The 24006-nt window shown below is 48.0% G+C and overlaps 10 protein-coding genes across 10 annotated transcripts; 9 read left to right on the top strand and 1 right to left on the bottom strand.

Moving 5' to 3' along the window:
* Positions 1-3499: 3499 nt before the first annotated feature.
* On the top strand, positions 3500-4199 carry EDB93DRAFT_1204540 (uncharacterized protein; the record flags this gene model as incomplete). Its single annotated transcript, XM_041450971.1, has 2 exons — positions 3500-3664; positions 3717-4199. The coding sequence occupies 2 exons, from the start codon at positions 3503-3505 to the stop codon at positions 4020-4022; spliced, it is 468 nt and encodes a 155-aa protein (XP_041308814.1). The 3' UTR covers positions 4023-4199.
* EDB93DRAFT_1140499 (uncharacterized protein) lies at positions 4064-5394 on the top strand. Its single transcript, XM_041449274.1, has 4 exons — positions 4064-4311; positions 4369-4420; positions 4469-4535; positions 4591-5394. Exons 1-4 carry the CDS (start codon positions 4235-4237, stop codon positions 5205-5207), a joined length of 813 nt encoding a protein of 270 aa, XP_041308813.1. The 5' UTR covers positions 4064-4234; the 3' UTR covers positions 5208-5394.
* Positions 5395-5618: 224 nt separating this feature from the next.
* EDB93DRAFT_1140492 (uncharacterized protein) lies at positions 5619-6908 on the top strand (the record flags this gene model as incomplete). The annotated part of the gene is made up of 1 exon (XM_041449273.1): positions 5619-6908. A coding segment is annotated over exon 1 (1115 nt), but the record flags the coding sequence as incomplete, so codon positions are not given.
* Positions 6909-9136: 2228 nt separating this feature from the next.
* EDB93DRAFT_1249479 (P-loop containing nucleoside triphosphate hydrolase protein) lies at positions 9137-9994 on the top strand (the record flags this gene model as incomplete). Its single annotated transcript, XM_041452867.1, has 2 exons — positions 9137-9147; positions 9205-9994. The coding sequence occupies 2 exons, from the start codon at positions 9137-9139 to the stop codon at positions 9992-9994; spliced, it is 801 nt and encodes a 266-aa protein (XP_041308811.1).
* Positions 9995-10494: 500 nt separating this feature from the next.
* On the bottom strand, positions 10495-12126 carry EDB93DRAFT_1249478 (P-loop containing nucleoside triphosphate hydrolase protein; the record flags this gene model as incomplete). Its single annotated transcript, XM_041452866.1, has 4 exons — positions 10495-11272; positions 11325-11739; positions 11789-12044; positions 12094-12126. The coding sequence occupies 4 exons, from the start codon at positions 12124-12126 to the stop codon at positions 10495-10497; spliced, it is 1482 nt and encodes a 493-aa protein (XP_041308810.1).
* A 1918-nt stretch (positions 12127-14044) lies between these two features.
* EDB93DRAFT_1046833 (uncharacterized protein) lies at positions 14045-14471 on the top strand (the record flags this gene model as incomplete). Its single annotated transcript, XM_041444634.1, has 2 exons — positions 14045-14152; positions 14205-14471. Coding segments are annotated over 2 exons (375 nt in total), but the record flags the coding sequence as incomplete, so codon positions are not given.
* Positions 14472-14556: 85 nt separating this feature from the next.
* On the top strand, positions 14557-15887 carry EDB93DRAFT_1140474 (uncharacterized protein; the record flags this gene model as incomplete). The annotated part of the gene is made up of 4 exons (XM_041449272.1): positions 14557-14802; positions 14859-14914; positions 14961-15027; positions 15083-15887. Coding segments are annotated over exons 1-4 (817 nt in total), but the record flags the coding sequence as incomplete, so codon positions are not given.
* Positions 15888-16111: 224 nt separating this feature from the next.
* Positions 16112-17401, top strand: EDB93DRAFT_1140469 (uncharacterized protein; the record flags this gene model as incomplete). Its single annotated transcript, XM_041449271.1, has 1 exon — positions 16112-17401. A coding segment is annotated over exon 1 (1115 nt), but the record flags the coding sequence as incomplete, so codon positions are not given.
* Positions 17402-18668: 1267 nt separating this feature from the next.
* On the top strand, positions 18669-22156 carry EDB93DRAFT_310166 (S-adenosyl-L-methionine-dependent methyltransferase). Its single transcript, XM_041456048.1, has 14 exons — positions 18669-19093; positions 19144-19248; positions 19306-19411; positions 19461-19532; positions 19589-19621; positions 19668-20023; positions 20070-20200; positions 20258-20474; positions 20534-20629; positions 20679-20969; positions 21017-21381; positions 21435-21486; positions 21534-21611; positions 21669-22156. The coding sequence occupies exons 1-14, from the start codon at positions 18948-18950 to the stop codon at positions 21850-21852; spliced, it is 2232 nt and encodes a 743-aa protein (XP_041308806.1). The 5' UTR covers positions 18669-18947; the 3' UTR covers positions 21853-22156.
* A 531-nt stretch (positions 22157-22687) lies between these two features.
* On the top strand, positions 22688-23772 carry EDB93DRAFT_310138 (uncharacterized protein; the record flags this gene model as incomplete). The annotated part of the gene is made up of 5 exons (XM_041456047.1): positions 22688-22743; positions 22794-22844; positions 22896-23067; positions 23120-23641; positions 23771-23772. Coding segments are annotated over exons 2-5 (743 nt in total), but the record flags the coding sequence as incomplete, so codon positions are not given.
* Positions 23773-24006: the final 234 nt, after the last annotated feature.

Here is a 24006-nt window from a genome sequence, read left to right as displayed (position 1 = left end):
GATCATGTGCCTCGATACGTCGGGTGCGGTTCATCGGTGCATTGTGCGTTTGCTTGTGCACGCGCGGCATTGTCCTCCTTGACCCGCCCAAAGTACATGACACACTCATACCACTGATGCATACCGCACAAGCTTATATGACCCAGTCATGTCATTGACCACACCAGTGCTCGCACACAGAAACCACGCACTCATTTTTGGACTGATGATAACTAGGCAGAAATTCTCATACTGCACAGGCCCATCATAGCCCGTTGCCTATCCGCATGGACAAGATTCAACCCGATGCATGATGCATTGCTTATGGAGCAAGTCGTGGGCCAAGCATATGATGATGACCTTGAAGGAATTTATCGGTGCTTCCATGCTTCGCATGGCATAACTCAGTCTCCCTGAGCTTTTGAATTGTTGTCCGGTATCTAACACGTAATTTGTGATTCACAGACTATTGTCGTCGAAAGCTCTATTGTGATGTCAAGCTGTTGCCATACGCTGTCGTTTACCTTCGGCTCGGATCTCACTTAATTCGCGGCTGTTTCAGGCATATGTGGAGTTTCTGTACCCACGCAGCAAAGTGAAAGCCCGTTGGGAGCATATCTTGTCAAACCCAGTTGCCAGTAACGGAATTCATGAAAACGTATCCGGAATGGGTTGTAACCCCTACATTTCTTTTGCAATCCTTTGTGTTTTGCATGGTCGTAAGTTATATGCATGTGTTCTAGTTCTTAATAACGCTCATTGTGGATTTCGCAGAGGCTCCGCCGCCTTTGACTTTGACAGCTCTTTCTGCCAGCGCGGGGCAGCCCCCATTGATTATGGGTCCTGCCGTCTTCAACTGGAGCCCTTGGGCCTGTTGAAGATTCTCGCACAATTTTTTGCCCCTCCCTTCTTCGTGAAGGATCTTCATCTGGAATTCGGTGCGCTGTTTGGATTGAAGAAGTTAGGTCCCGTTATTGTATTCCTCGATACTTTGCATTTATTCACATATGATAATGTATGATGACACGATATTAATCTTGCTGGTGCGGGCGTCTGCCCTCGTTTGTCTTCCTTCCGTGCTTTGGAACCTTTAGCGCTGGGTTTGAATATGTTCGCGATAACTATCAGACAACTCTCAGCAATATAATCCTAAGATTCCTTCGTTCTTAGCACGCCAAGGCCTCTTAGTAATCTCGCCGAATGCGTTACAAGGATGTCGATGAAAGCCAAGTCTTGCGGTTGCCCATGTCCTGAGGCTGGTAGCGCGTGCGGCTCGACGGTTTCACGGAGGTCAGACCGTTGCTGGAGTCTGGCCTCATGGAAAGGTTATTGACATTGTGAGAGATTGAAAAGTGTTAAAGACGTTCAAACAAAACCCTTACCCTGTGTCAGTGGGCTTTGCTTATCTTCACAACTCAAGCACAAACTCCCTTGCACTCACGAATACCCTTGGCGTCAACAGTATCACACGTGTTCATGGTCGTTGCAGGCGCCCAACCAACTTGTTGTGCACCTTCGCTTATCTCTGTGAGCTCAGGTTCTTCCCAAATCCACTGGCTTTTACTTTGGATCCAAATACCTATAGCTTTCACATCCTTATGCCAAAGGCATCAAGCGTTGACGGCGCCAAGGACTGGCGCGCCCATGCCAACGAGCAGCCTGTCCCGGAACAGGATGCTTTGTGACCCCCAGAGGATTCAGAGTAAGTTGCGGCTTCCTGGGATCTGTTACCTGTACAACAGCAAGATAGGGAGCGGGAAACTAATGGACCTTCGGGGCGGAGTTACTATCAGGGATGTAAGTGATTCTTCCCAGATTCTTTTGATGCAATTCCTCACCAGAAGTGCAGTTCAAACACAGGGCCTTCCCAGCCATCAGAACCTAACAAACAGGAAAGCGCATCAAAAGCTGCACTGAACAGCAATTTAACTGTGTAAGTTCTTGTCGATGGCGATTTTAAACAGGCTCGTGAATTGCCTCAGCGACGCAGAAAATGTCATCTCGGAGAAGGACCAGCAGACTCTGACCGAATTGTCAGTGAAAAGTGTTGCCAGGCGATTACAGCTGACAACACCCTCATGCAGAACAAATGTCAGACCATTGTAGCTAGGGGCCCATTTGCCTGATGCGAGGAGAGGAACTTTAGAATCATACAGTAAGGGAGGACTCGGAAACTGAAGGATATTATTTGAACCGTCTGACTCGGATGGACTAGCATTAACAGTTAGATCTAATTTTCAGAAAAGGTGATCTCACGTTCCAGAGTCAAAACATGTGTACCGAACTGACGTTACAACGCTGCCGGATTACAAGTTTGGTTAGAAATACAGTTGCATTCAGCAAGAAGTTTCTTAATCATAAAATCAAATCACTACTTACCAAGACCACAATTTAGATTAGTATCCGCTCGCAAACTTCCTTAGTGCGTTGATCAATCGATCAGTGACTGCGGCTTTACCCGACGACATTGCATCATGGGCCATTTCTGGCTTGATCGTTTGCCCCCCGCCCGTTAACTTAGACGCCTTCTGCGAAGCGCAGTCCATGGAACACCAAGTGATTAACAGGTCCGAGTCTCACCTGACAAACGTTGAAAGACATTCAACCACGTAACATTGGGCCCAGAGGGAGGAGGACCCTACATTGAAAATAGGTAAGTATATGATCACAGTACTCGTACACGAGTCGCGCTGAATATATAAATCGAAGCACGAGTGTCAACAAAATACCCTACAAACGAATTACACTCGCAGGCGCAGCAGGCCAGCGACTTCAGAGAGTCGGAACGTTGATATCGATCTTCAAGCGCAACTTGGTTCAGTCCGACTATATATACTAGTTATGGGAAACTACAGTCGACCCCAGTCCAATCTCACGAAAATTCTCGGCGTCAACGCTCGCAAGCACGTGTTCCTCATGCTGGTAGCCGCCTAACCAACTTGCTGTGTACCACAACTCTCCTCTGTCCGCTCGTCCAAGACTCTTCCCATTTTCACTAGCTTTTCTTGGAATCCAATATAGTGGTATAACTTCCTTATGTCACAAGCATCAGGCACCGACGATGTCGAGGATCAGCGCGCCCACAACGATGAACGGCCTCCCCCGCAAAATAACACCGTAGGACCCATCGAGGAGTAAGTTGCAGCTTCCTGTGATCAATCACCAATCTAACAACAAGATAGGGAGAATATGAATGGCGAACCTTCGGCGGAGCTGCTACCAGGGAGGCAAGTGTTCCTGCCCTGATACATCTGCGCCGCTCCTTACCAGGACTGCAGCTCGGACATAGGTCTTCCTCAACCATCAGAACCTGACTTACAGCGATTTACTTCCAATGTTGTACCGGACCATCATTTAGTTCCGTAAGTTCCTATCAATGACGATATAAAAAGGCTCCTAATTTGTCTCAGCGAGCCGGACAAGGTTGTGGCGGAGGAGGGTCAACCTACTCTGAGCGAATTGTGAGCGAAAAGATATGACGAGCGATCGCAGCTGACCAAATTCTATGCATAGAGCAAATATTATGAAGCAAGTATTAGTTGTTCTCCAGGACTCGACGATTGCATCGAAGAGTGGCAAGGACAGCCGTTCTCGTTTCTGGGGGGTATATAAGAGGGTCGCAGAGGAACACGACAACGAGTTCCTCGAGCGATACACTACTGACATGGACATCGTCTTGATCTTCGTAAGTTTAGGACCCTTATCTTTGATCCGTTTTGAGATTGATGTTTGATTAGTCTGGTCTTTTCTCTGCTGTCAGCACATCTTTCATCGTCGCGATGGAGTCCAATCTCAGTCCCGACCCCAGCGATACCACAAATGCCCTTTTGAAGCAACTCGTCCAGATCGGACTCGGCAACTTTGCTCAAGTGGGCTCTACTCCAGCAGACCCAGCATCTACATGGTCGCCGAGCGACCCTATGGGTTCAAACGATCGCATACGCAAGCTTGTCCATGAGCTTGCTCGCTGCATTCGGGGCCGTGTTGGGCAAGCAGTGGCTCGGGTACTACAAGTCGCACAGATATGGTCGCGGCTCGGATGAAGAACGAAGCAAGCGCAGGCAAGAGAAGTTCGACGGCCTCATGACATGGTATTTCGATGCTGTCGTGCAATCATTTCCCGTCTTGCTTCAGATCTCCCTCCTCCTCTTTGGGATCGCCCTCGGAGCCCACATATGGAGCGAGCAGCCCAGCGTCGCCTGGGTGATAATTGCCACAACTATTTTTGGATTTCTGTTCTATTCAGCTGACAGTGATGGCATCCTTGATATCTCCGGCCTGTCCATTCCAGGACGCCAATATCAACGGTGCTGTATATGTTGCACACCGACAGTAAGATCATTTCGCTGAATTCTGGCTCTTGTTCCCCTGTCTGAATCAACATTGCAGGGGTTCTACGCCAAGTGTTCAAACAAACCCTCAGATATTTCCAGCAGCTACGCTGGTGAGCCATATTTTCTTAGATATGCTCATATTTTGACTGTTGTCAGGTGTGCTGCAACGATTGCTTGGTATCGTCAGATCGAGGTGGGCCCGAATGTCTGAAGTACTTGCAGGTGACGTTTTTATCTACTCTTACACAGGATACCCAGTGCTTATTTCACTTCACAGGTCCTGTGCACGCTACTGGCGCATTCGCAAGACGTTCTTTTTGGATGTTATTTGCTATCCTTCACAAAGGGTTGCGTTCTTTGCTTCCGCACTCTTCGGAAAAGGTTGGAGACTTGGAAGCACCACCGCTCGACCAGTATCTAGATGATTTGGAGGAAAATGATGGCACCCTTACCCTCGGCCTCCCGGACATTCCCGCCAGCGATCTCGAAGCACCTAGTATCAAATGGCTACTGGAGACATCTACGGACCCTGAAGTGTTTCTTGCCGCTGCCAGGCTTGTTCCGCAGGTCGAATGGCCCCTGGATCTCGACATCTCGGACATGCTGCCTCAGCTGTATGATATCTTTACAAGTTGCGTCGACATTCAGAATCACATTGTACCGTCGTTGGAGGAGAAAGCCTTGGCATGTACAATGGCTCTAAGTCATCTATACTATGGACGTGTTCTTCAGGCATATCCTGGCCGTGGCGAATTTCTTGGTCGCGAGAGAAGAGACTATGGCACGTTTCTTGATATGTGGATGATTTTGAAGTGGAGTCGTCCAGCCGACCTGACGATGCTTGACACGACCATTGATCTTTGTTCAGAAGATTCCCATTTTTTTTGTCAGTAGATGTTTATTCCGACTCTGTCTTGCAGTGGTTGTCACATTCTCTTCCTTACCACTTTGTTGCTGGGCAAGTGAATAAAGGCATGGAAAACTTCGCGACAGCGGTGATATCAAAATTGCTATCCTCTCCATCCTCTCCGTCAAATCAAATCGTAGCCAATTGCACTCTTCTTGCTTGCGTCATGGTCGGGGCTCAGGTCGACAAGAAAGACATAGTTCGGTTTGATAAAAGGTGCCATCGACTCATTTGGTAGTTTTTCTGCCATGATTAACAAAGAGATCGTGTAGTTCTGCTCTGCCTCGACTCAAAGAGTCCCTTTTGGCGCAGTTCCAAAAGGCTCTCTGGGCATGCGACGGAGGCGAGCTCGATAAAGATGACACAGGAGTCGCACGCCGGGCATGGAACCTCCTCAACATCATCTGTCGCGTCCTCGAGCTTCCCGGATACTGCAGTCCTTCATACCACACCATGCGTAACCTGGATGTGTGCAGGAAGATATATTCACGAGCAAGGTCATCCGAACAAAACGATGCCTCAGTTTTGTTAGCAGCGCTGCAAAACGCACTTCACTTTACGTTCGCTGCTGCCAACGTATCCCGTGACCCTGCCCGGTTGTGGTATCCCAGCTCGTTTTCGCAAGGCGGTTCCCACTCACCAGAAGACATTGACTGGGTGGTGGACTACTTCAACTCCATCCATTCTGACGATCACGAAGCGGCATATGACATCCTATTGCTACTGGGTAGCGTGGAAGTGCGCTGCAGCCCCGCTAAACAACATCTGTTCATCGAGAGGCTCATCGCTTACATGGACAATAACATGCCTCGACATTTACGTCATGCCGCTCTTCGCGCTGCTCGCAGTGCCCGAGAAGAAATTGCCTCGATCGATGCCATTGATGATGCAAGGCTACAGGACATGGTTTTGACCCAGCTCTCCCCCGCTATTCTGTCCGTAGTTTGTCCGCACCCAGATATAACGCCGGTCGATGAAGATTCCGACGACATATCCGATTATAACCGTGACTCGTGCTATCTCGAACTGGTCTGTGCCCTCGCGAAGAATTCTAAATGGCACCCCCATTTATCTGGGGATCACCATATAGATCGGTGCATTAGCATGATTCCAGAGTACTGCCAATCCGAATACCCCAACCAGCATGCCTTTTACATAGCTGGTATCCTCCTCCAAATCACACCTGAACAGGCATCGGATACATCGCTCGATTCTTTTACAGAGCAGCAGTGGTGGGACGTGATGAGATGCGCGTGGAGCGATCCTCCCTTTGACTTGGACAACGCACGCTATTTCAAGTTCCTTGTTCTTGTGGATGGCACAAAGAAGTATATGCAGAATGCTTCGAAATCTGATCTCGAGCAGCTTGTTGGAAGTTTGGAGCGTTTTCTCGAAGGACTGGAGAGGGATATGCAATGGAAGAGGCAACTACGGGAATTGCATGGGGAGATGGGACCAGATACGCAGAGTTTAGAGCAGGCAGAGGGAACTGCTATTGCTGCGAAGGAGTTGAGGACTGCGGCAAGCAACATGCTAGAGAGCTTTGGTCAACAATTATCAGTAGCTAGCTGATTATTATGACGCACATTGTATTAGGAGTCCTGGAATCAGAGGAAGTCGTGTGACAGTGCATGTACGGAAGCGCGAAGTATCAAGACCTCAACAAAATCGATACTAATCATTAATTACTAGTCATCTCTGACTAGGTCATGCGTAAGGAACACCAGGCATGGGATGTAAATATTTGGGAGATCAGCAGTAAATGTCGACCGAGGGAGAGGAGGTTGTTCCACGGGGTCAAAACTGGACATTATCACTAGCGAAGTTTTGCACTTGGTTGCCCCAGTTACATTCATTCATCGATATACACAGAAAGACAAAGAAGGGGCGACAAACGCAGACTTATTAAAAAACCATTTGTCTCCGTATTACAATCCTTCTTTGGCAGAGGTGTGAGGAATATCGTTGAAATAAACGGATTTATCCACCGGAAACGGATCGGTGTTGTCCTCATCCACACTGTCTTCGTCTCCTTCCTCATGCTGGACGTCATTCTGCCCTTCGAGATGATCAGTTCTTGATAGGCCATCCGCGTTTCCCTAGTGTAGGTTTTGCAGTCTTAACCTCCGTTTCCTGGGATGTCCAGGCGATGAATGTGGCTCCTACATCCGAGACGTCGATACTGCTGTCAAAGCACAAGAACCCGCCTTCACGAAGTGCAGTTGCTTGTTTAGACGAAGTTACCATACGCAGCAGGCCTGCGGCTTGGGGGATAATTGTTGGATGCGTGTCGTATCGAGAACTGCGACGGGGACTTCAGTAATGTGATCGAGCAGCATGAGCGATAAGTACCTCCACGGCCAAGTTCTTGAGGATTTCGACCTTGATGGTGTCTGGGATGATTTATGAGGACTTATCGATGGTGCTAACGTGTTTCAAATGATGGTCATACATGGACGTAAATGTCAGGTCCTGTAAACACCATACTCGTCAGTTACGCCATAAAAAACAATGGGACACATGCAACACTCGAGAACGGTGAACATCATATATGTAGCACCGAAACTGAGCAAAATTGGACGGGACACGTCGGAAAATGAAAATCGGATGAATACGATCTGAATGGCTGTCATGGTCTGTCTTGTGGTAAGACTGTACGATGGGGAGGCCTGGAGTTGTAGTAATATATCACTGTACATTAGCCAAGTATCATTTCTGTGGATTTCGAACGAGGTAAAAAGGGCCAACTGAAGCTGAAACCATGACTCAGTCCATTGAATGTGTTCATTGCTCGGGTTCCGAAGGGGGATGAGTGACCTAATTGAAGAGTCAAGACCAGTCACGGTGACCAACTCAAAGTTGTTTTACGAAGACGATTCCAAGACGCCCTCTTTTCCCGGTCCTATCATCTATCTTTTCACCAACCTTTAGATTTCATTATAAGTACATGTAAATTAATGCTTGGATAATGAGTCTATGCTTGAAATTTGATGTAAATGTTGCTTTACACGACGACTCACTCCGCAGCTTGAGGTTGTCGGCAACCCCCGACCACCCGGGCCATTACGCCACTACATGCTGCATGTGCATGATACAATCTCTACTTTCAAAATTATTATTTTCATCACCTCTAGGGGAATGGAACCCTTCGCACACGAGAAATCATACACCGCCGGTATTCAGAGTACAATGAGCTTCATGGTTATCTCGGGCTCAGACAAGGAAAACACTCGTACTGCATGAACATAATTTGGTGAACTGTTCTACAATGTTGCATTCTCATGTAGGTGCTACACCATGCTCGGAGATCTGATCTGTATTAGGTGGTTCTTTGTACACTCTACTCGAGACTGAAGCGTCGGAGTTGTATGAGATCCACTTCACGAGAAGTTAAAGAAGCTAAGCCACGACATAATCTTGAGGCCTAAGAATGTCATGGTCAGTCGCCCCTTCAACTTCCTTCCCCATTTCGCATCTCGCTGTCACCTGTCTAACTTTTTCTATCCATATCTTCGGCGTGAATCGTACGATCACCACAGACAACGCCTCTGCATTTTGCTATGGAGTTGCAGGGGATCTGACGCTCATTCTCTGACTCACTGAAGTAATGTCTGGGTGTATCATATAACTCGTGGGGTTTGTATTTGGTTTTGACGCTGATCGACTGTTCTTCCAACAGTATGACTAGGTGTTAATTTCTCAAATTGTACTGATGATCAACACGAGTTTGCTTCAAGTTGATTTGTCGGATGCAGCCCGGCAATATTCAGGCGAGTGCCAATCGTTGATTCAATATCCGATTGATGAGGCGTCTGACGTATGGATGCAGCGTGGTCAACGTTCGTGTGGCTTTAAAAGAAATGTGGTCAAATGCTACAACGCCCTAGCACCATCCTAACATTCCTACTAAATCGCGATGGCTGCAAGGTACGTAGCATCTATGGAAGATCTTTGTGCCGTATTTTTTCTAACATTGATAAGCAGGAAGAAGCATACAAATATCGTCCTCTTTGGGCAGGCAGGGGCAGGCAAAAGCTCACTCGTCAATCTCATGGCAGAAAAGGACGTAGCAATCACATCCAATGACATGAAATCATGCACATTGCGCTGGAAAGAATATCCCATCGAATTCGATGGCGAGTCTTATAAGGTGTTCGATACCATTGGACTTGAAGAACCGCAGCTAGGAATTCCACAATACCTCGATGCTATCGAGAATGCCTATACTCTCATTCAGCATTTGGAGAGCCAAGGCGGAATTGATCTACTTCTGTTCTGCATGCGCGCAGGCAGACTCACCGCTACCCTTCAAAGCAATTACCGCCTCTTTTACGAGTTCCTTTGTGACAAGAAGGTTCCCATCGTTATAGCGATCACGGGCCTGGAAATTGAGCGCAAAGACATGGATGATTGGTGGAAGAGAAACGAAGAACTCTTTCGTCGCTACAAGATCCAAGTCGCTGATCATGCATGCATCACCGCCATCAAAGGCAATTATGAAGACAAGTATGAACAATCGCGTACCACAATCCGCAAGCTTGTCAAGAATTTCACTGCTGACGGGCAGAAGCTAGCATGGAACGGTGCGAACGGAGGAAATAGCCTGTTTGTGTCGTTCATGCGTAAGCTAAAGGAGCTACTCGTGGGCAATGGGAAATTGAGCGCGAAGAAGGATATGGTCCCTCGGCTCATCAAGCGTTGCGGCATGTCTCCAGATGTCGCAAAGCAGTTGGTTCATAGAATCAAGAATGACGTGGTGGAAGGAGCTACTTGATTTCCTGTGTCCGATAATTCGTGCTCAGGCTCATTCGGTTGTCACGGTAGTAGACCTTGTTCTTACTAATATGTCGTTATACGTATTCTACTCAAATTCTGCGTACAATAATATTCTGCATTTCAAGTCTACTTGAAACAGGCATGAAGCTCTGAAGCTCTGAAGGAGTAGTTTGCGGAGCGAGTTATTATATGCATCACAAAGAATATAAATGGTTCAATCTCACTGCGCGGCTCATCACCCGCTGGATAGGTGATGATTACGAACTTATAAGGTTATTGTCTCAATGTGTTGCCGGTCTTCAACAAAACATGCAAGTTACTATCCTAAAAGTATGTCGTCTAAGGACAAGATTGTGGTTATATTGTATTTCCTGAGTTACTATATTGTCGAAGAGCACACCGAAAGAGTATTTTTGTAAAGACATATTGGCAGGAACAAGTTGTACAACCGGAGGAGCCTGAGTACGAATTATCAAACACGGGAAGTCAAGTAGCTCTTCATACCACGTCATTCTTGATCCTATCAGCCAACTGTTTTGCGACATCCGGGGACATACCGCAACGCTTGATGAGGCGAGGGACCAAATCCTTCCTCGCAAGCAACTTCCCATTCCCCACAAGTAGCTCCCTTAGCTTACGTACGAACAACACGAGCTGATATCCTCCCATCCACGATGCTTGCCTCTGCCCGTCAGCAGTGAACTCCTTGATAAGGTTGCGGATCGCTGTGCGTGAATCTTGGTATTTGCTTTGGTAGCAGTCGTTATATCCGGTGATGGTGGTGATACATGCATGACCAGCAACTTGGATCTCACATCGGTTGAGTGCGTGATGTCCATACTCCCACCAGTCCTCCATCCTGCGCTCGGTTTCGAGGTTTGTGATTGCTAACACGATGGGAACCTTCTTGTCACAGAGGAACTCGTAAAAGAGGCGGTAATTGCTTTGAAGGGTAGAAGTGAGTCTGCCTGCGCGCATGCAGAACAGAAGTAGATCAATCCCGCCTTGTCTCTCTAAATGCTGAATGAGAGTATAGGCATTCTCGATGGCATCGAGATATTGTGGAATCCCTAGCTGTGGTTCTTCGAGTCCAACGGTCTCGAACACCTTATAAGACTCGCCATCGAATTCAATGGGATATTCTTTCCAGCGCAATGTGCAAGATTCCAGGTCGTTGAATGTGTTTGCCACTACGTCTTTTCCCGCCATGAGATTGACGAGTGAGCTTTTTCCTGCCCCTGCCTGCCCAAAGAGGACGATATTTGTATACTTCTTCCTGTTTATCAATGTTGGAAAAATATGACACGAAGAATGTAGGAAATACGTACCTTGCAACCATCTTAGAAGGGACACGACACTGTCCAATGAGCTTGCAGACAGCCTCGTATGACTGGGCGCGCCGTTCCATGCGAGATCTGATCATTGTAGCTGTGGTGATACATGCGTGGCCAGCAAAGGTCATCCCCAGGTTTGAGATGGTTCGCTCATTAACCCTCCACCAGTCTTCCATCTCCGGTTGATAGGATTCCAAACATGTGACGACAAGGACAATTGGAACTTTCCTCTTGACTTGGGAGCGGATTAATTCATAATTCCGGCGGAGTGTCCGAATTACTCTCTCGCCCCGCACACAGTACATGACGAGATGAATGCCACCTTGCTCCGTCAGAGTTCGAATGAGTTTCTTCAACATTCTTCGAGCTTTCTCGTCTGGGACTATACCTTCAGGGCCTTCGCCAAGACCTGGAATCTAGTTTAGTCATGGCCGTGGAGAGCAACGAACTGGACCAACCGGCCGTATCGAAAAACTTTACCTTCAACGTCTCGTTTTGAATCAAGATATTGTCGTACACATTGATTCCGCTTGTACATCCCCCAGCATCGAAAGACGTCACTGCAATGTCCGCCCCAGCAATCAAATTTACCAAGGAACTTTTACCAGCCCCGGCTTCTCCGCAGATGACAACGTTGCACGTGTCCATACGGTGCGGAGGTTCCCCGACTTCAGTATAGCTGGAATGAGCATCACCTTGATATAAGGTGGAGGTCTAGTTACAAGTTAACCCTATGCTGAGAGAGATTTTAAACACTACTTACACTAGATAGGCGTCTTTCAGCAGGATTCGACATTGCAATAATGACTTCTCTATAGACAAGAAAGCGAATGTACGTCTTGACTTGCGCGTTCGGTGTTTTTGAGTGGCGTCAGCTCTTCTTCAGTTAAACCCGATTCGCTAGGACAGGAGTTGGTATGTTCATCCGGACAATGAAGACACATGGATTCAGCATTTCCGTACACGTGAAAACCAGGTCTTGGATGGCGTAGCGGCGCGAGTTCATGATTAATATTACAACCATACTGCCTAAATGCATTCGGCTTCGTACATCTAGCTGCAGTTTGCCTCGCTGAGGTGGTGAGGACTCGGCTGTGTACTTGACACCAAAGGTGGGCACTCACTCAAGTGTTGATACTGGACTCTGTGGGTGCTCAGGGTGATCGAAATCCGTCAAATGATCACTGCTGGGCCTAAGGCCCGAGGCGCGAGTAGTGAGTGCCTGCGGAAGGAACCAAGCGACATCAACTACAGGTCGTTTCTAACATCGCACTCGAAAACATGGCACACTCGTTCTGATGACTACTCCGCACCATACCCGATCAAGAAACTCCGCACATTTCATCACCAAAACTGCATCTACCGCACCAATCATGGTGCGGTTACGGTTGGGTTCGACTGATGGCCTTGCCCCTCCCTTGTTCAGGATCGTGTGGATTACAGTTTTGTGATCAGGCTATGTAAATATTTCAAGGACAGTGGCTTTAACATTATTAGTCATCAATGCATCAGGTCTATGGAAGTATGCAAGCATGGGTATCTGCTCGCAAACTTCCTTAGTGCGAATCGATCAGATCGATCAGGACTGCCACATCTGCATTTTACCCGACGAACATTGCATCATGGGCCAAATTTCTGGCTTGATGTCAACTTCATGCTCACTGCTTTCCGTTACCTTAGACGCCTTCTGCAAAGCGCGGCCCATGGAACACCAAGTGATTAACAGGTCCGAGTCTCAGCCGACAAACGTTTATGGCACAGAAACACATTCAACCGCCCGTAACAATTGGGCTTAGAGGGAGCAGGACCCTACATTGAAAATAGGCAAGTATATGCACACGGTACTCGTATGCGAGTTAACAAAATACCCTACAAAAATGAAGTACACTCGCAGGCCAGCGACTCAAAACGCTGACATCGATCTCGAGCGCAACTTTCTTCTTTGGTTCGAACTTCGGTCTGACTATACTAGTTATGTATGGGAAACTATAGTTGACCCCAGTCCACTCTCACGAAAATTCTCGGCGTCAACGCTCGCAAGCACGTGTTCGTCATCCTGGTAGTCGCCTAACTAACTTGCTGTGTACCACCACTCTGCTCTGCCCGCTCATTCGAGACTCTTCCCATTTTCACTAGCTTTTCTTGAGATCCAATATAGTGGTATAACTTCCTCATGTCACAAGCATCAGGAACCGACGATGTCGAGGATCAGCACACCCACAACGATGAACAGCCTTCCCCGCAAAATGATACCGTAGGACCCATCGAGGAGTAAGTTGCAGCTTCCTGTGATCTGTCACCAATCTAACAACAAGATAGGGAGAATATGGATGGCGAACCTTCGGCGGAGCTGCTATCAGGGAGGTAAGTGTTCCTGCCCTAATACATCTGCGCCACTCCCTACCAGCACTGCAGCTCGAACACAGGGCTTCTTCAACCATCAGAACCTGACGTACAGCAAATTACTTCCAATGTTGCACGGGGCTGTGATTTAGTTCCGTAAGTTCTTATCAATAGCGATATAAAAAAGCTCCTAAATTGTCTCAGCGAGGCGGACAAGGTCGGGGCCGAGAAGGACCAACCGACTCTGAGCGAATTGTGAGCGAAAAAGAATGCCGAGCGATTGCAGCTGACCACATTCTTCGCGTAGAGCAAATATTATGAATCAAGTATTAGTTGTTCTCCAGGACTCGACGATTGCATCGAAGAGTGGCAAGGACAGCCGTTCTCGTTTCTGGGGGGTGTATAAAAGAGTTGCAGAGGAACACGACAACGAGTTCCTCGAGCGATACACTACTGACATGGACATCGTCTTGATCTTCGTAAGTTTAGGATCCTTATCTTTGATTCGTTTTGAGACTGATTTTAGATTAGTCTGGTCTTTTTTCTGCTGTCAGCACATCTTTCATCGTCGCGATGGAGTCCAATCTGAGTCCTGACCCTAGCGACATCACAAATGCTCTTTTGAAACAACTCGTCCAGATCGGACTCGGCAACCTCGCTCAAGTGGGCTCTACTCCAGCAGACCCAGCATCTACATGGTCGCCGAGCGCCCAGACCCTATGGGTTCAAACTGTCGCATACGCAAGCTTGTCCATGAGCTTGCTCGCTGCATTTGGGGCCGTACTGGGCAAGCAGTGGCTCGGGTACTACAAGTCGCACAGATATGGTCGCGGCTCTGAGGAAGAACGAAGCAAGCGCAGGCAAGAGAAGTTCGACGGCCTCATGACATGGCATTTCGATGCTGTCGTGCAATCATTTCCCGTCTTGCTTCAGATCTCCCTCCTCCTCTTTGGGATCGCCCTCGGAGCCCACATATGGAGCGAGCAGCCCAGCGTCGCCTGGGTGATAATTGCCACAACTATTTTCGGATTTCTGTTCTATTCGCTGACAGTGATGGCATCTTTGATATCTCCGGCCTGTCCATTCCAGACGCCGGTATCAACAGTGCTGTATATGTTGCGCATCAACAGTAAGATCATTTTGCTGAATTCTGTCTGTTATTCCCCGTCTGAATCAACATTGCAGGGGTTCTACGCCCAGTGTTCAAACGAGCATTCAGTTATTTCCGGCAGCTACATGGTGAGCCATATCTTCTTAGATATGCTCATATTTTGACCATTCTTGTCAGGTGTGCTGCAACAATTGCTTGGTATCGTCAGATCGAGATGGACCCGATTGTCTGAAGTACTTGCAGGTGACGTTTTTATTTACTCTTACACAGGATACCCAGTGTTCATTTCACTTCACAGGTCCTGTGCATGCTACTGGCGCATTCGCAAGACGCTCTTTTTGGATGTTATTTGCTATCCTTCACAAAGGGCTGCGTTCTTTACTTCCGCACTCTTCGGAAAAGGTTGCAGAAACAGAAGCACAACCGCTCGATCAGGATCTAGCTGTTTTGAAGGAAAATGATGGCACCCTTATCCTCGGCCTCCCGGACATATCCGCCAGCGATCTCGAAGCGCCTAGCATCAAGTGGCTACTGGAGACATCTACGGATCCTGAAGTGTTCCTTGCCGCTGCCAGGCTTGCTCCGCAGGTCGAATGGCCCCTGGATCTTGACATCTCGGACATGCTACGTCAGCTGTATGACATTTTTACAAGTTGCGTCGACATTCAGGAACACATTGTACCGTCGTTGGAGGAGAAAGCCTCGGCATGTGCAATGGCTCTAAGTCATCTATACTATGGACGTGTTCTTCAGGCATATCCCGGCCGTGGCGAATTTCTTGGTCGCGAGAGAAGAGACTATGGCACGTTTCTTGATATGTATATAATTTTGGAGAGGATTCGTCCAGCTGACCTGACGATGCTTGACACGACCATTGGTCTTTGTTCAGAAGATCCCCAACCTTTTTTCTCAGTAGATGCTTGTTCCGACTCTGTCTTGCAGTGGTTGTCACATTCTCTTCCTTACCACTTTGTTGCTGGGCAAGTGAATGGAGACATGGAAAACATCGCGATAACGGTGATATCAAAATTGCTATCCTCTCCGTCCTCTCCGTCAAATCAAATTGTAGCCAATTGCACTCTTCTTGCTTGCGTCATGGTCGGGGCTCAGGTTGACAAGAAAGACATAGTTCGGATTGATAAAAGGTGCCATCGACTCATTTGGTAGTTTTTCTGCCATGATTAACAAAGAGATCGTGTAGTTCTGCTCTGCCTCGACTCAAAGAGTCCCTTTTGGCGCTGTTCTCAAAGGCTCTCTGGGCATGCGACGGAGGCGAGCTCAACAAAGATGACACAGGAGTCGCACGCCGGGCATGGAACCTCCTCGACATTATTTGTCGCATCCTCGAGCTTGCTGGACATTCCTTTCCTTCAATTCATACCATGCGGAACCTGGACGTGTGCAGGAAGATATATTCACGAACAAGGTCATCCGAACAAAATGATGCCCCAGTTTTGTTAGCAGCGCTGCAAAACGCACTTCACTTCACGTTCGCTGCTGCCGACGTATCCCGTGACCCTGCCCAGTTGTGGTATTGCGGCTCGTTTTTGCAAGGCGGTTCCTACTCACCAGGAGATATTGACTGGGTGGTGGACTACTTTGACTTCATCCATTCCAACGACCACGAAGCGGCATATGACATCCTATTGCTACTGGGTAGCATAGGAGTGCGCTGCAGCCCCGCCAAACAACATCTGTTCATCGAGAGGCTCATCGCCTGCATGGACAGTAACATGCCTCTCCACTTACGCCATGTCGCTCTTCGCGCTGCTCATAGTGGTCGAGAAGAAATTACCTCGATCGATGCCATTGATGATGCAAGGCTACAGGACATGGTTTTGACCCAGCTCTCCCCCGCTATTCTGTCCGTAGTTTGTCCGCACCCAGATACAACGCCGGTTGATGAAAATTCCGACCGCTTTTTCGATTATTCCCGCGACTTGTACTATCTCGAACTGGTCTGTGCCCTCGCGAAGAACTCCAAATGGCATCCCCATTTGTCTGGGGATCACCATATAGATCGGTGCATTAGCATGATTCCTTGGTACTGCCAATCCGAATACACCACCCAGCATGCCTTTTACATATCTGGTATCCTCCTCCAAATCACACCTGAGCAGGCATCGGATACATCACTTGATTCTTTTACAGAGCAGCAGTGGTGGGACGTGATGAGATGCGCGTGGAACGATCCTCCCTATGACACTGGCAACACACGCTATTTCGAGCTCCTTGTTCTTGTGGATGGCACAAAGAAGTATATGCAGAATGCTTCGAAATCTGATCTCGACCAGCTTGTTGGAAGTTTGGATCGTGTTCTCGAAAGACTGGAGAGGGATATGGAATGGAAGAGGCAACTACGGGAATTGCATGTGGAGACGGGACCAGAGACGCAGAGTTTAGAGCAGGCAGAGGGAACTGCTATTGCTGCGAAGGAGTTGAGGACTGCGGCAAGCAACATGCTAGAGAGCTTTGGTCAACAATTATCAGTAGCTAGCTAATTATTATGACGCACAGTGTATTAGGAGTCCTGGAATCAGAGGAAGTCGTGTGACAGTGCATGTACGGAAGCGCGAAGTATCAAGACCTCAACAAAATCGATACTAATCATTAATTACTAGTCATCTCTGACTAGGTCATGCGTAAGGAACACCGGCATGGGATGTAAATATTTGGGAGATCAGCAGTAAATGTCGACCGAGGGAGAGGTTGTTCCACGGGGTCAAAACTGGACATTATCACTAGCGAAGTTTTCCACTTGACTGCCCCAGTTACATTCATTCATCGATATACACAGAAAGACAAAGAAGGGGCGACAAACGCAGACTTATTAAAAAACCATTTGTCTCCGTATTACAATCCTTCTTTGGCAGAGGTGTGAGGAATATCGTTGAAATCGATGAATTTGTCCACCGGAAACGGATCAGCGTTGTCCCCACCCGCACCGTCTTCGTCTCCTTCCTCATGCTCGACGTCATTCTGCCCCTCGAGATGATCAGTTCTTGATAGGCCATCCGCGTTTCCCTAGCGTGGATTTCGCAGTCTCAACCTCCGTTTCCTGAGAGGACCAGGCGATGAATGTGACTTCTACATCCAAGACGTCGATACTGCTGTCAAAGGACACGAACCCACCTTCACGAAGCGCAGTTGTTTGTTTAGACGAAGTTACCATAAGCAGGCCTGCGGCTTGTATGTTTGGATGTTCTTTAGCAACCGGCCGCTGCAGAGCGATGCGGGAGAATTGTTGAATGCGTGTCGCATCGAGAACTGCGACAAGGACTCCAGTAATGTGATGGAGTAGCATGAGTGATAAGTACCTTCAAATTCTTGAGGATTTCGACCGTGATAGTGCCTGGGATGATTTATGAGAACTTATCGATGGTGCTAGTGTGTCGAATGAAAGTCATATACAGACGCAAATTCCAGGCCCTGTAAACACCATACTCGTCAGTTACACCACAAAAAAAGCTCGAAGCCAATGGGACACATGCAACATTCGAGAACGGTGAACATCATATATGTAGCACCGAGACTAAACAAAACTGAACGGGACACCTCGGAAGATGAAAATGGGATGAATACGATCTGAATGGCTGTCATTGTTTGTCTTGTGGAAGACTTTACGATGGGGAGGCCTGGAGTTGTAGTATCTGTACATGCAATCATTGCAATGACTGTTCTCACCTGATACGGTCCCTGGGGAGCGAAGAAGCGCTTGTTGACTCGATCACCAATGTCAAGTCATCAAACACGTTACGAAGACTAAAGCTTGACTCAGCCGGCCCATATCTTGGTAACAATGATATGTCAAGTAGTAATGAAGTCGAAGCAAAACGCGGTTGCGCTACGGTGTCACACAAATGGAACCCTAACCTTAGAGTTGGTTTTCCTTATCTTCACAACTTGCAAACGATCAAAATAAGGTTTACAGTGTATCCCGGAGGATCTTCCTGCATTTCCACTCCAAGGGCAGATTGTACTCTGCTGTCGGCCTAAATCAAAAGGAGTCATGACTCGTTCAAAGGTCTGTGGTCTGCGACTAAGAAATTCTGTCTCGAGCCATACTCATGCGCAGAAATGGGTGAATTCCACTATACTCCATTTCTCAGAAGCGACAGCGAGGAGGCCGAGCAGGAAAATCGCGCGACGATGACGATCGCGGTATGCTAGAAAAGAGCGACATGAAAAATGAGCGCTTCAGCTCGTATTACAAGGCTCAGCACATCATTCCTGAGGAGGAATGGGATCAGTTCATGGAGGCATTGAAACGTCCCTTACCTACCACCTTCCGCATCGCTGGAAGTCGAGAGTACGCGCCTTTCTATTTTTCCATACCAGCTCCAATGATGGGGGTATTAGGATTGCTCATGCTCTCAATGACGCTATCAAGAAAACTTATGTCCCGTTGTTGAGCGATGTCGTTTTTGAGGGTGATGTTGTACCGCCTCCATCTCGGATTCCTTGGTGCGTCGTGGTCCCAATGTATTAATCATGCGTAACACTGATGCCGTACTTAACCAGGTATCCAGAAGACCTAGCCTGGCAATTCAATGTGTCCAAGAAAGTTCTGAGGAAGCAACAGGAGTTTAAAAAATTTCACTCTTTCCTTGTACACGAGACCGAAGTCGTATGTGATACTTCACCTCGAATCGAGCCTTTTGTGATGCATCTAACAGGGTAACATATCAAGACAAGAGGCGGTCAGCATGCTTCCACCGTTGTTCCTCGATGTCCAGCCACACCACAAGGTAAGGTTTTCCGGACTGCTTCCATATTGTTCAAAGTACAAACCGTAGCTCTGCAGGTCGTTGACATGTGTGCGGCCCCTGGTTCAAAGGTAGCAAATTTGTGACGTCATTGCATCCGTCGTTGATGGACCTTAGACAGCGCAACTATTGGAAGCTCTGCATGCGCAGGACACTGCAACAGCAACGTCCATTCCTCCAGGACTTCTGATAGCGAACGACAGCGATAGCAAACGGGCGCATCTTCTCATTCACCAATCTGCTCGTCTTCCCAGTCCGGCTTTCATGGTCACGAATTTAGATGCGTCAATCTTCCCTGTCCTAAGACTTCCTGCGACAACTGCGGATCCTCGCCGTGGCGTCAAAAAGTCTCCGAATCAACTGCTATTTGATCGCATTTTATGCGATGTGCCTTGCAGTGGTGACGGAACCCTACGAAAGAATATTGGGATATGGAAGCGGTGGCAACCTATGGATGGGAATGGCCTACACAGGTCTGTTTAGTACATGTGCTCGTCTTTCACCAGCTCATTTTGACAGCCTCCAAACCCGCATTCTGCAGCGGGCCATGCGCATGCTGGAGCCTGACGGTCGAATTGTTTATTCCACTTGTTCACTCAATCCTGTCGAAAACGAAGCAGTTATAGCAGCTGCCTTGAACTCTAATACTGGTGGGTGATTTAAGACCGTTACAGAACAATTATTGGAGTATGTTGACGCACGTATAGATTTCCAGTTAGTCGATGTTTCTGCGCAATTGCCGGAGCTGGTCAGACGACCGGGCATAAGTTCATGGGCACCCACCGTTAATCGCACAATAAATACTACTTTCAAGACATGGGACGCATACAATGATACTCTGACGGATGAACAGCGAACAGACAGCAAGATGTCGGAGACCCACTGGCCGCCCACTAATGCCGATTCCCTGCAGCTACACCACTGGTAAGTTTCACTTCGTGCTAGTTCCATTCCAACGTTCTCTGACAACGAGATTTTGCAAGCATGCGAATATACCCACATCTTCAGGATACGGGCGGATTCTTTGTTGCTGTACTCGAAAGAAAGCCGCGACAAAGTAGTGGTGCCAGTGTTGCAGTGTAAGTTCAAGCGTCATATTCTCCGCGATTTGTCCTTACGCTTGTCCAGGAAAAGAGATGCAGAGGAAGCTGAGATCCCTGTCCCAGAAGCCAAAAAGGTTAAGCTCGACCTTGGCGGTCTGCCAGAACCACAACCGAGCGCTTCATTTCCGCCTACACCGATGTCCGAGGACGAAAATTCACGCCTATTGGCATTGGACACTGTGGAGACAGATACGCAAACCGTCGCTGATACGAAGAAAACTACATTCAAGGGTAAACCCAAGCTCTCGGATCCCTCCTTCAAGGAAATGCCCTATACCTTCCTCGAACCCGATGATCCGACCTTGTTATCCTGCATGTGCGTGTTTCTACATCATCTTCGAACTCCAATTAACACTATCACAGAGATCAGCTTAATCTTACGACCAGCTTCCCGTCGTCGAACGTTCTTGTCCGCAATCCGGAAGGCGATGCGGTACGATCTTTCTATCTTACAAATGATCTTGTGAAAGCTGTCGTTCTTAACAATGATTACACTCGCATGCGCCTGATGACGAGCGGGACGAAGGTCATCACTAAGCAAGAGGCAGGGCGGGGACTTGAAGCACAGTTCCGTGTTCTTGGAGAAGGTTTACCTGTCGTTCTTCCGTATATCGACCCGAGCGTGATATTGGACGCCGAGTTTGCGACTCTAAAGACTCTTTTGATGACGTACTATCCGCTCTGCACATCGTTTTCGGGCCCGTTCCGATCTGTCATTGAAAATAGAAGTATGGCTCTTGCACTAACGATTTAGTCAGACTTCGCTTACATCGGGTTGTAGGTGCTGGAAGCCATATTGTCCGATTCTCGGCTGGTCAATCAAACGACTCGACGTAGGTGTATTTACACACTGGTACATACATCTAACTGACGTTAATAGGCTATCACACGACCTCCTCCTACCTTTGTGGAAGTCCAATGTATCCGTAACTCTCATGATCGACAAGAAGGCAAAAAGGTTTGTTTGAAATATTTTACACTCCATTTTCCTGGGTGACCCATCGACCGCTCTCAGTGCGCTCAGTTTACGACTTTTCGGTGAAGATATAACGACTGCTGCGCGTGATGGTGGAAAGAGGGCTCCTCAAACATCCCAACTACCACAAAATACGGGGGATATAGTCCCAGATGAAGGTGCCGATAACGGGGATGAAGAGATCCCCGAAGATGAAGGTGACATTGATGAAGCAGAACAGTAATACTGATAGCGAGTTGATTCTGTGCTTCCCCGGCGTCATGGGGGCTGCTCCTGTATTTGAACCCATGATTATCATAGCCCTTCGCAAGCTGTATTGTAGATGCTGTCGCGCTTTGGCTTGTACTAATGGTTGTTGCTATGAACTCTTAAATGTAAGTGGTGCATTTCATAGTTTGTACTTCAAAACGTAGCATGACCAAAGTTTGACCAAAGTTATCATGTGGTCTTTCACGAGCCCGTACCCCCCCAGGCTGTCCTTCCCAAACTCGATGACAAATCGAGAACGTGTCGAATTTCAAATCTAGGCGGTCACTTGACAGCTTGGCAGTGACATATCTTACGAACTTATTACATCCTGAGCCTATCAGACTGTCAGAACGTGGTTCATGATGGTTGCAGGCGCTTCAGCGCTCAGTTGCAGCTTCCTGTGTGTTACCACTGCCTTTCCTCATTCCACTGCAGGGATTTAAATAGTACCGCTCTCGGCACTGGCAGTGAGCTCACTTCAGGTGCTTGAGTCGCTTTCGTCGATGAGTGACAAATCGAGAAAGAACCTGTCAAATCTCAAATCTAGTCGGACTTGGCTTCCTTATCTTCGAACTTACACCAAGATGGCAACATTCGCGAACACCCTCAGCGTCAATGAAGACGTATTCGTGATGGTTGCAGGCGCTCAACTAGCTGTGTACCACCAGTGCCTATATCTATGCGGTCAGACTCTTCCCAATTCCACCGCAACTGCCTTGTAGTACCTTGGATCAAAATACCTATAGCTCTCATAGTCACTCATGTCGAACTCAACATCGAGCATTGACAGAGTCGAGGACCAGCAATCAAAACGTCACAAACAGGAATGTTCTTCCAAATTCGCACCGGACGGCGATTCAGCTTCGTAAGTTCCTATCAATGGCGATTTTAAACGAAGCTCATAAATTGTCCCAGCCGGATGGAAAAGGTTGTGACGGAGAATGATCAGCTGACTCTTGGAGAATTGTGAGCCACAAATTAGTCGAGCGAACGCAGCTGACGACACTCTACACGCAGAGCAAGTGTCATGAAGGAAGTATTGGATGTTCTCCAGAACTCGACGATTGCGTCGAAGAGTCGCAAGCATAATCGGTCTCGTTTCTGGGGGCTATACAGACGAGTCGCAGAGGAGCTCGACGACAAGGTTCTCGACCAATCCTCCAACGACATGGATAGTATCTTGCTCTTCGTAGGTTTAGCATCCTTATCTTTGTTACGTTTTGATATTGATGTTTAATCAGTCTGGTATTTTCTCCACTGTCAGCTCAGCCTTCATTGTCGCAATGGAGTCTAATCTCAGTCCCGACCCCAGCGACACCACGAATGCCCTTTTGAAGCAACTCGTGCAGATCGGACTCGGCAACCTCACCGCAGCAGACTCCACGCCCGCAGACCCACCATCTCCGTGGTCACCATCTGCAGCGGCTGTCAGGATCCAAATGATTGCATACGCGAGCTTGTCCATGAGCTTGTTAGCAGCATTTGGGGCCGTCCTAGGCAAGCAATGGCTCGGGTACTACAGGTCACACAAATATGGTCGCGGCTCGCTAGAGGACCAAGGAAGGCGCAGACAAGAGAAATTTGACGGCCTCGTGACATGGCATTTCGATGCTGTCGTTCAGTTCTTTACCGTTTTGCTTCAGATCTCCCTTCTTCTCTTTGAGATCGCCCTCAGCGCCCAAATGTGGTACGAGCAGCCGAGTATCGCTTGTGTAATCATTGCCGCAATGGTCTCCGGATTTCTGTTCTATCTGCTGACAGTGATGGTATGTTTGATATCTCCTTCATGTCCATTTCAGACCCCGATGTCGATGATCTTGCACATCCTGGGCACCGACAGTAAGATCATTTCGTAAATTCTCGTGGTCGTTCTCCGTCTGAATCAACGTGACAGGGGTTCTACGCCCAGTGTTCAAACGAGTCTTCAGTTGTTCCCAGCAGCTCAAGGTATCAGCACATGGTGAGCCATGTTTTCTGATGTATTCTCGTATTTTGACTGTTCCTTATCAGGCGCACTGCCACGATTGCTGGCCCTACTTTCCGAAGGACTGACAGGTGACATTCCTATCTACCCTTACACAATATACCCAGTACTCATTCATTCCCCAGGACCTGTGCGTGCTACCGG

This window comes from Suillus bovinus, assembly GCF_016758785.1.
Source record: "Suillus bovinus strain UH-Sbo-P2 chromosome Unknown EDB93scaffold_20, whole genome shotgun sequence".
Lineage (NCBI taxonomy): Eukaryota > Fungi > Basidiomycota > Agaricomycetes > Boletales > Suillaceae > Suillus > Suillus bovinus.
The sequence above is the reverse complement of the archived record's forward strand: the minus strand, read 5'-3'. Positions and strand labels throughout refer to the sequence as shown.